Raw genomic sequence first — 11,547 nt, forward strand, 5'->3', positions numbered from 1 at the left:
GGTACTGGCGACGGATGCTATAAACCATCACTGTCTTTAGAGTTCAGTAGAAGGACTGCCTTTTGTTAGTGATGCTGTCGCTAGCAACTAGCTGACTCTGTTGTTGATCACTGATTTCATTTTTTCGGAAGTTTGCCTGCCAGAACGAACAATAATTTATTTAGCAAGACTGCGTTTATTGTATACATCTACAATAAGGACATTAATCTCGATCATGTTTGTTTTTTAGCTTAGTTATATCAAGCAGGGAAATCACCATAAACTACGCTGTATTTTGCAGATGAACGTCTGCAACGATACCTAATGGTCCACATGGTTTGTACATTAGGGATCTTAAGAGTGTCTATTATATACTCGGGCATACCTATACCTCCAAACTTGGAAGAACGCTTTGTATGTTCAAGTATATTAGAATTTGATCCGATTAAATTTAGGTTGCCCATCCAGTCATTACTACTCAGCATTAAAACTACCTATCTACCAACCTATTTTAATTTTCTAACAGCAAAAACACTTTTTTCAACACCAATTTAGCAATTAGCATCAATTGGTGCACTTTAAAGGTACTACCTTTTTTTACCTTTTATAAAAACATTATGACTCCGTTTTACCCACAGACAACAGGCGTTACACTACTCCGTATCACTGTATCAGTAATTTTACCTTGCAGACTTACCCAAAACAACTATTGTCAATTAATTACCACTGTCATCTATTCTTTGATGTTAATCTTACTGTTTGTAAGACATTGAAACGCATAGTGCGTGTGTTGACTAAGACGCGGGAAAGGGATAGACAAGAACCACAATCCAACATACTGATAATAATGATATACACATGTACTCCTCTATCCCTAAATAAAAGTCTTGTTTTTGCCAAAAACCTTGTCTATAAAGCTTCTTTTCACCTTACTATTCTACTTCGTATATCTTTGTTCACTTTTGTATAGACCAAAGTTTACAATCTTATTGTATTACTCCATATGTATTTTTAGTTAACCAAAATCTTATTTATCTTGTACTTTGTATTTTATATTCACCTTTAATCAACCTAGTGCCACTAATATTACTTTAATCCATTTTTTTAATTTTTACAAAAGGTAAATTATACTTCATCCGTTCTTTTTTACTTGATCCGCTTTGACTTTTACACTATTTATCACCCCTCCTTTGACCGTCTTTTGTGGATAATATGTAAAGAAAAACATATTCATGGTAGATCTTTTTGAATTCGTCTCAATAAGTACGTACTATCATAATATATATCTTTTATAATTTTTACTCATTGAGAATTAAAATTATTGATCGTTGAAATTTTGCATTGACAAGCGTGATAAAAGAAACAGATTAAGTAAAAAAGAACGGAGAAATTAGATATATTGAAGTAAAAATTATAGGTTACTTACTTTTGCATAACCACCATAGATGATTTTTTTTCCAATTAAGTTTAGATTAGGTGTCCTTTTTTCGTAAGTTTTTTTGTTTTTTGTGTTCCACCCGGTTCACCCTTTGGGCTAATCTGGATTCGAGGATCAGTTCTGGTGGTAAGGTTCCAGTCCTCTCCCAATGGTTATTGCGGGGGATCGAACACACGGTCCTTCCTACCAAATGTAACCCCAATTACCACTACATCAATAGCCAATTGATAAATAAACTTTGTATGTGACTATTAATTTTGAACTTTCTTTCATGAACGTTTCATTAAAACCTATCTTCTTTGATGCCCTCAAAAAAAAAAAAAAAATCTATCTTCTTTGATCCTCTTAGCATATACGCTTTTCTCTTTGCAATGTCTTTGACCCAACCCACTATTGTGTCCCTCTTTTATCAAGTGACCTTTTAACCTAGACTACCCCGACTCGAACTGCCCAACCAAGTCAAATTAGGCCTCATCTAATGGCTTAAAATCCGAATACTCTTCAACAAATTTTCCAGTGCCACTAGCTTAGCGCACGTCTAAACTACTGCCACACTCTGCTATCTCCGATAGCAAGCAAGAGAGACAAAAAGTCAAAAGGCAAAAGCAAAGTCAAAGGAGAGAGAAAGAGAGGGGAAAGATGGCAACCATAGAAACACGGGTAAACATCCATGATACAGTCTACACTGCAGCAACTCGCCACGCTTTTATACGCTCTATCCGCGATGGCTCCGTTGATCTCTCCTCTTTCAAACGCTGGCTGGTTAGTTACTTTCTCTGTCTCTAAAAGTTTATACTGTTTTGACTTTTTTTTTTTTTTTTTTTTTTTTTTTTTTTTTTTTTTAAATCGCCCTCTAAACATGAAGAAAATAATTTGTAACAATGTAGGTTTGTGGTTCATATTTTTCACTAATCAGAGAATATATAATCTTTTATATATTTCAGGTTTGAATTGGTTTACTCTTGTTGAAATTGAGCATAAATTGATTCTGTTGAAGATTATTTTGATATTATTGGGATTTAAACTATGTATTTTGATGGTGAGAAAATCCCAATTTCCCAGAGCAGATTTTAACAAACTTTAACTACTTAAGAATGTTTGTATTTAAGGAATTGAACTCTGATACCCTATGACTGTATTCGCCCTTGCCCTCAGACTTTTAAGGCCTCATCATAGCTTTTGTAAACTGTTTAGTTAACCTTATACGAGTATTCGACATAGTGTGTGTCTTCTTAATACTGTTGTTCGCAATGCTTAGCTTGTATTTATGTGTTTGTGATCATGGCATCAATATCGGAATACTCAGTGTGTATCGTCTCTGTGTCAAATTCAGAGTCAGGATTACATATTTGTCAGGAAATTTGTTCCTTTTGTTGCGAGTGTACTGGTGAAAGCTTGTAAGGAATCAGATGATGAATCGGATATGGAAGTTATTTTAGCTGGTTTGGCTTCTCTGAATGATGAAATTTCTTGGTTTAAGAATGAAGCTGCAAAATGGGATGTCAAGCTCAGTGAGATCACTCCTCTGAAAACAAATCAGAATTACTGCAGGTGACATGCTGAACTGTCTAATAACACTCTGCTCAGGTCTCTAACAAAGGGATTAAATGGAGAATATTGATAAATATAGAAAACACAATTTCAAATCATGAAGACTCGATTTTCAGCTTAGGGGATGTACTCAATGTAATAAGTTCCTTTGTTACAAGTAGTTACTAAGATTGTTGATTAATCATAGCAGAAATCATTTTTTTCAGTATTACCTTATGTTGATTGTAATGTGCTCACGTACGTGCTCAATCTTTAGGTTTTTAGAAAGCTTGATGCAACCAGACGTCAGTTATGCAGTGGCAATGACAGCCTTCTGGGCTATTGAGGCTGTTTACCAAGTGAGCTTTGCCCATTGTCTTGAAGCTGATGCCAAAACTCCGTCAGAACTCAAAGAAGCTTGTGAGAGATGGGGGAGTGAAGGGTTTGGCAAGTATTGTGAATCTCTGCAGAAAATTGCTGATCGAAGTATTTCAAAGGGATCGCAGGATGTGCAAAATATAGCTGAAGCAATGCTTTTGCAAGTTCTTGAGCTAGAAGTTGAGTTCTGGAATATGAGTGAGGGACAGATGACTTAGGAGCAGAAAGTATGTGTTTGTATTTGTGTTTCGATTGTGTTTCTTGTATGTTTTACAGCTTAAAGTTGGTTTTGAATCATAAAGATGCATTTTTTTTTTTTTTTTTTTAATTTGAAAAGTGCTTGTAAAAGCTAGTTTGGCAGGCAACAATTATGTTACATACGATATAAAAGGAATACTATCGTATTACCATATTATCAGCTTATAACCTTGACACAAATATAAACAAATACATCAAGGTCAACTTGTACAATGCTACTCCATAAGACAATTGTGCTACAAAAGTTAGAGATTTAGCTTGTCAATCCATTCAAGTTTTATGTACAAGCTGTGACACTTACAGACGCAGAAGCACAAAAATACAGAGGGCTAACATAGCATCTGACACATTTTTGCATTAGCTCAAGTATATACAAATTGATTGGTTTGCTTCTGCGGTTCTGCCCTAGTGTTTGTTATGCTACAAAAAATACATTAGCCAGCCATCAAGAGAGGGATGAAGGTCAGTCATCCAACAATATAACACCATCGTTTTTACACAGCCGCTGAGATACACTAGAAGAGTGTGTGCTTTTAACAGCTACTTTACTAGACAGTTCCTTCTCAAGGTTGTTGCGGAAATACTCTAAGTTTTCAAGATCAAACCAGTCTTTTCGCATCTGCAGTATGACGATAAAATTACAATACAAGGTGACAAGAAATACATGCAGTAAAGAATGAAGGAATTAAGATTCATGTACATACAAAGTATGGGTAATCAGAATCACAAAAGTTTTCCGGAGCAAATTGCATAAATAAGTTGATGAAATAGAGAACGTAGCTTCCACATTCCTCATCATCCCTTTGTTGAGGCACCTGAAAATGGCATCATATATGCGTAAAGCAGATTAGGGTTGTTCCTGAATATAGATAAAACTATACAAGGTTCATATACTTCAATCAGGACTAAGATCACCTTAGGTATCAAGAGAGGAATTCGGGAAATCACTTTCCTGTCTTCTTCCCTGCCCTCTACCCTATAGATGTCCTGAACAAACCTGAACCAAAGACAACCATTGAACGTAATATAATTAACTGGGTAAGCAAACCACCAAAAGGGTATTAAGGTCAGAATTCATGTGAATCACCCAATCACAATATGAATTTCAGTTTTCTTTGTCCTGATTAACAATGAAATTGGTTTCTTAACACAATAAATAGTCAAATTTAGCACAGTGGAATGTTTCATAAAGATTACAAGAAAATGATATGCTACAACAGGATTCAAATCCTAGAATGTATGAATTATTATAGTACTCCCTCCGTCCCTTTATTAGAAGCCTATTTCTAATATTTATTACTCACATAATAAAGAGAAATAGGCTTCTAATTTAGGGACCGAGGGAGTATAAATTACCAATACAAATATCAATACATTGGCAAGTATCCATGTAACCTAAACCACAAGATAACAACACATTATTCTTTTCTGAAAAAATAGAACAAACAAGTAGGGAGAGCAACTTTTGAAGTGCAATGCAGTAATTACAGAAACAAAAGTGAAGTATCATACTTTCTAATCTCAGGTTCAAGTCTCTTTAGCTCCGCATTCTCAAGTGAGTCCAGCAGCAACATGCATGGGGTTCTAGTTTTCGAGTCAGAACTATCATTAAAGTGGACAAATATCAAGAGGCTCCAGTGACTCCTAGTGAAATTAAAAAGGAAAAAAAAAAATCAAGTGAGAGATGCAGTCAATGAAAATAACCCAGATATAACATGGTATAGCAGCAAATTTAAATAGACAGCAGCAATTACCAACAACAAACAGGAACAAACACATAATCCTTGGAGAAAATGCTTTTCTTTTTAATCCATGTCAGAACTTTAGGTCTAGTAGAAGCTTCTCGGTACAATGAAAACCACAGACTATCAAGATATGTAAATGACATCCTCTTCTCTTCTGAAAAGCTCTTCCAAACCACCCTGAAAGTTGTAGAATAAGAATGCTAAATGGGCCAAAATTAAAGGAAAAGTTATTATAAATGGAGTATTCAGAAGTTAATCTTACTCCATGTAATGCTCAAATGTTTCAGTGTCTAGCTTCTTTCTTATCCTGGGGATAATATGACGGCCACCCATCAACTTGGAGCGCTTAGCATGGGCAAAAGTATCAAGAAAACAAGGTGAAGTGTGCTTAAACTTCTTCTTTATCTCCTTAAATTCTGTCAAAGTTATTTTCTTTTCAGTTTTATATTGAGCTGCAGCTATGTGTAGCCAGCAGGAACGATGCTTAGATATGTTATCTCCAAATAATCCTGCCAGGAAAAAAAAAAACGAGGGGGGGGATCAGGATTTATGTAAAGCATCTCTTTTGAAATGAATCATAGTACAACAAACTACCATCGGATAGAGTTATGAGAATGAGAATATGGAAAAGCTTTGAATAGATTCATGAAATAATACAACTATTTATAGTGTTACAAAAGAGTATTAAAGGCTAACAATGATACATGAAAATGGTGCGAAAGATTACAAACAATAATATCAAATCAAAGATATAACATAATATCCTAATATACCAAAGACTTCTATAGCTGAAAACACTGTATCTATAAACTACCTTATTAAAACTCACTAATATGAAGTACAACAATAAGTTGATCAAAAACATTCCTTTAGTAAAAAATAAGACTTTGAAACTTAAAATTCTAAGAACAGTTTCTTGGCTACATATTAGACTTCAATATTTTGAGCACATCATGGTTAAAAATCTCGACAATTTGCATAATTAAGACCTTTAGATCCAACGGTGAAAGTAAAAAGGGGGACAAGCAGTCCATATCAATTGCCAATTTTCATGTTCTATCTGTATAATTATAGAACAGGTGATTGTTCTAAGCCTCCAAAGTCCAAAACTCCAACACAGTAATTGCCAAATAAAAAAAAACAGAAAGATGATAATCCGCAAGAATATCTATCAATAACATTGTTTTAAGATATCAAAACCTAAAATTTCCTAAATTAATCACAACAAAAAAAAATTAAAAAAATCTAGGATTAATTATAAGAACACATTTTTTTCCAACCACTTTCTCTGTATCACTAGAATTAATCAGCATCACAGAGTTTTCTTTTCTTTCATTTTTATTTTATTTTTATAGATCTATCACTATTCACCAGTAAAAAATTAATATCAATTTCATAAATGCAAACTAACTAGCTCAAATTTCAAGAAGAACTACCCAATTGCAAGAATTTAACACCAATTTCATAAATGCAAACCAATTTCACACCTTTTTTTAACTTAACAAATTCATATAATATAATTTATTTTCATGTAATTATAGCTTTCATGCATCATGCATAAACATAAGAAGTCACAACAAATCAATCAAAACCCAGAATATAAACATTAAACAAACATAATAAATTGTAATTTTAACGAACCCCAACAACCCAAAATTAAATACCCACCCCAAAAAGAATGCATTTTTAATAAAATATTGTAGCACATAAATTGAAAATTGAGCAAAATGAAAGCTTGAAAATATGGTGAATTGGGAGGAAATAGAAAAATACCAGCAATAGTAAAGTCGAATTCATTGGAAGGAGGCTTTCTTGTTCGTCGTCTCATCACAAAAATTGCTCTGCTCAATTTTTGAAAAAATCCCTTATTTCACTGTTTTTCCCTCTTTAATTTGTGCAATTTGTACTTGAGATATACTTCGTACTTAACAACTCTATTTATATATCATCTCAATAAATAAATAAATAAGAGGAGAAAGCCAGAGAGGTGAACCGTTTTATGTTAGCAAATGTGAGCGGGGTATTTTGGTAATTTTGCTGTGGTGGACTTTAATCATTTTTCTGTTCAGTTCAACGTTGAGTGCTTCTATTCTATCCATAGTCTTTTCTGGTTCCTATATTTGTCGTATTATTTCCTCGGTTTTATCAATATTGCAAACATTTTTCCTCCGTTTTAAATCAATGGATTAATTACAACAATTCAAAAATAATTGCTTACGAGGGTTGAAGAAACCAGTTAACTTTTATTTTTTTTTGAAAGCAAGAAACCATTGACTTGCACATATGTTAATGTACAAATTTGTCCATTACATAAATGCTAATCCAAAATATTTACATGACACTATTTAATTATATGTATTGATAACATATATTTAATCTTTTTTAATCGCTTATTTGGCATTCCTTGTGAAAACATTAAGTTGATAAGCAAGTAGTGATAGTCTTGAAGGTTTCTCCTTTACAATGTCATTTTAGATTGAATTTTGATGGTTTAATACATCCAATGGAAGCTCAACTTTGGGGTTTGATGTTAGAGACTACCTTGATTCCAAATCAGGTCTTTTTATTGCAAAAGCTTTGGCAGTAAGCATGAATTTTCTCCAAATACATAGTAAAACGTTTAATTTTGAATGGTGACACCCTACGCGTAATCACTCTATGCTATTGAACTGCCATATAATTAGAGACAGCTCAATGAAAGGGCGGAAGAAAGTTTACATTTGAGCCATACATCACAAACTGATACACAAAGCATCCCTGCTAAAATGGCAATGTTACAACATCAAATTAGAAATTACAGCGTTCAGACCTAATGACTCCTACGGAAACCACAAAGGCATCAACATTAAACCTCCTGCATGCCCACTGATGATTGAATGATGTTATCTGCAGACAATTCACAAGAAATCGAGATCAATTTTGACCTTAACTCTTCAGTTATGTCCTCGTCCCTCACCTTATTAGCACCATTTAAGCTTTCACAATGCTCATACAGTGACCTTGAACAAGACAGTTTTTCAGGTTCAGACTGCGAAATAGCAATGAGCAACTCCCTGAATAGATCCAACGAAACCACTTGAGCCGGGGATTTTATAGCCATAAACTGTTACTGAAACCTCCTGAGGAAAGAATAATTCCATTATAATACAAGCAGATAGCAGAGCCAATCATAAACCAAATTAAGAGGAATTGTAATACTCTGTTCAGAAATACAAAAAAAAAAAAAAAAAAAAAAAAAATCACAAATTTCATGCGATAGTAAATGATTGGAATTTCTAATATGCCACCACTAACTTAGATGAAAGAGAGTAGTGCAGTAAATCATGCCATATCCTTCACTGTGAGGTTTTATGCAATGTGACAGACTAATTCCATAAAGAGTAGTGCAGCGAATTGTGCTATATGCTATACTGTGAGGTGTTATACAATGTGACAACTAATTCCGTTAAGAGTAGTGCAGTAAGCCTCTATTTCAAGAACCGGGATTCTTTACTAGAGGGAGTGACTTTCAGCAATCCAACCACACATATAAAGGTAGCAATCAGATAGGCCAGAGATTACTATCAGAGTATCAATGACAGTATGACACTGGCCTAGGCAAATCTATCTAACAGTTTACTCATTTACAAGAAAGTTGAAGTACACTACAGCCTAAATAATTATAAAGTGATTGTAGTTTCAAATGTATGAGAAACCACCCAGCAACGAACACAATCACTTATAATAAGCAACATAAACAAAATTTACAAATCACTTATAATAAGTCCGTATATATCCAGCTTATATAGGCACACCACTGATATCAATGAATTAGAGTATCATCCAAATAATTCGCGCAAAAATACACATACTAACACATTAATGCTCAAAAAAGGTTTTCCAACCATGACAATAAGGGAAGTAGCCCATTAACCGTATAATGCGATCAACTATGTCTTCTTTTATCGTACTAGCAAATAACAAGAACTACAAAGTTCCACATATGCACATCTTAAGGGTGTGCTCTATCCAAGTAAAATCATGTTACTCTTCCTGTAACACAATATTTACGATTTATTAAAGACTTTCACATTTGTCAACGCACAATTTTAACTATTAGTATACATATCTTATAATCCAATTCAACTACTATTGGTTGATTCGAGCTTCAGAATAAAGTTCATTTTAACAAGATTAATCTAGCAGCTACCCATTAAACTTTCTACATGTACAAATAAATTTTCTACAAGTAAAATAAATGATTTTCAGAGATAGGTAGATTCAAACAAAACCAAAAATTAATAACAAAGCTTAAATCACCTAGAGATATGGTGGATAAAATTAATTTGACCATTATTCATATCGAAAATGTAGAAATAAAATTAATAGAAGAAGTTGCATTAGTGGGAAAGTTCGTACCTGTAGTAGAAGAGAGATCTGAAAGGCGAAGAGAGATGAAAATGAGAAGGGTAGTTTGTAGGATTAAGAAGAAATATGAGATGTAAGAGCCCTTATAGTATTATTGTAGACTGATTGATTTGAGGATAGACTATAGAGGACTAATGGAGATTGCTTCCGGAAAATCTAACAGGGTCCACTTAACCAATTTTTTACCCAATTGTTTTTTTTATTGGAAAGTTTGCTTGGAATTAAAGTTGGGTAGGCAAGTGTAAAACACCCATCCCCAAAACACCAAAATCGAATTTCTGACTTGTTGAAACACAATAATTTAGTATAGTTTAAATTAAAATAAAAGTGACTCGACTTTATTGAACTCAATCCAACACCCTTTTGACTAACATATTACACCTTCGTTACCAAAAAAACAAATATGTGTGGACTAAGCTCAAATAGAGCTGTCAAAAGCTGACTTGATCCGAGAAATTTACCCGAACCCGATTATTAATCGACCTGTTTGAAACCAAATAAATGGTGACCCGAATCTGATATGACCCGACTTGAAACCAACCCTAGACCCGAGTTAACCCGAGTATTTGAGACCCGAATCCGAATATGAAACGACCCGGAGATGACCCGACCCAAATATAACCCGTAAATAATTGACTTGAACCGAACCCGACCTAAACCGAGATTGATCCAAACCCATTTTAACCCGTCAAAATACGAATTAACCCGACCTGTTACTAACCCGACCCAAATTTAACCCGACCTGTTACTAACCCGACCCGAATATAACCCGACCTATTACTAGAACTGTTAAAAGCTGACCCGAACTGAAAAATTTACCCGAACCTGATTATGGTGACCCGATTCCGATATTACCCGACCTGAAACTAACCCTAGCTAAACCCCAACCCGAGTATATGAGATCCGAATCCGAACATTATATGACGTATTTTTCAAACTTATCTTCTAAAAATCTAAACTAAACTATCTTATGGGATTAATATGAACTTATTATATATATCTTATCTAAACTTATTTGAACTTATTAACTTAAATAAAAACTAATTTGAAATTGTTTCCTAAAATGAGTGGAACCAATGAAAAATAGATCAGAATAGGGTCTAAACATTCTTATCGAAATTAATATGAACTTTTTATTTTATCTTAAATTTACATGATCACATTTAATTCGAATTTGAACTAATATGAAATTATTTATCCTTAAATAAGCGAAAAAAATGTAATAAATGAAGAAATTGATAATGATTAAACATAAACGTCAATACATGAATTGTTAATAAACCAACACGGAAAATATACCCGAACCCGATATGACCTGACCTGAAATCAACCTGAGACCCAAATTAACCCAATATTTGAAACACGAACCCGAACATGACCCGACCTGATTATAACCCGCAAATTATTGACTTGAACCGAACTCGAGAATGACCCTAACTCATTTTAACCCGTTAAAATCCGAATTAAACCCGACCTATTGTTCACTCGACCCGAATATAAATCGACCTGTTATTGACCCGACCCAAACCCAATAAGACGTATGACCCGACTCAAACATGACCCAACCCAAACCCAACCCACATAGGTTACGATATTAACCCGAGCTGACTCGACCTAGGCTAACCCGACTCAAATCCGACCTATTTACCCGAATTCACACCTCTAAGCTCAAATCAAACAATGTCATTAATAATGAGGGAATTTGGATGAGTGTGCAGCCCATTAATCTGGCTGAACGGGGCCCAATGAACAAGTAGTTCGTTTGCATTGGAAATTTGGAATAATGGATATTATTTGCTAGTCTCTTTTCAT

General features: G+C 34.1%; 2 protein-coding genes and 1 long non-coding RNA gene across 3 annotated transcripts; 1 reads left to right on the top strand and 2 right to left on the bottom strand.

The window, feature by feature from the left end:
• Positions 1–1,371: 1,371 nt before the first annotated feature.
• On the top strand, positions 1,372–3,735 carry LOC110697197 (probable bifunctional TENA-E protein). Its single transcript, XM_021874544.1, has 3 exons — positions 1,372–2,179; positions 2,751–2,968; positions 3,225–3,735. Exons 1-3 carry the CDS (start codon positions 2,057–2,059, stop codon positions 3,541–3,543), a joined length of 660 nt encoding a protein of 219 aa, XP_021730236.1. The 5' UTR covers positions 1,372–2,056; the 3' UTR covers positions 3,544–3,735.
• Positions 3,736–3,783: 48 nt separating this feature from the next.
• Positions 3,784–7,290, bottom strand: LOC110697196 (probable ubiquitin-like-specific protease 2A). Its single transcript, XM_021874543.1, has 7 exons — positions 7,102–7,290; positions 5,591–5,837; positions 5,338–5,505; positions 5,096–5,227; positions 4,499–4,580; positions 4,288–4,398; positions 3,784–4,202 (listed from the first exon to the last, which is right to left on the bottom strand). Exons 1-7 carry the CDS (start codon positions 7,154–7,156, stop codon positions 4,047–4,049), a joined length of 951 nt encoding a protein of 316 aa, XP_021730235.1. The 5' UTR covers positions 7,157–7,290; the 3' UTR covers positions 3,784–4,046.
• Positions 7,291–7,870: 580 nt separating this feature from the next.
• Positions 7,871–9,885, bottom strand: LOC110697198. The gene is made up of 2 exons (XR_002506469.1): positions 9,727–9,885; positions 7,871–8,447 (listed from the first exon to the last, which is right to left on the bottom strand). It is a non-coding gene; the product is annotated as an uncharacterized LOC110697198 (long non-coding RNA).
• Between the last annotated feature and the right edge of the window lie 1,662 nt (positions 9,886–11,547).

The sequence above is a fragment of the Chenopodium quinoa genome, unplaced genomic scaffold (genome assembly GCF_001683475.1).
Source record: "Chenopodium quinoa cultivar QQ74 unplaced genomic scaffold, ASM168347v1, whole genome shotgun sequence".
Taxonomy (NCBI): domain Eukaryota; kingdom Viridiplantae; phylum Streptophyta; class Magnoliopsida; order Caryophyllales; family Amaranthaceae; genus Chenopodium; species Chenopodium quinoa.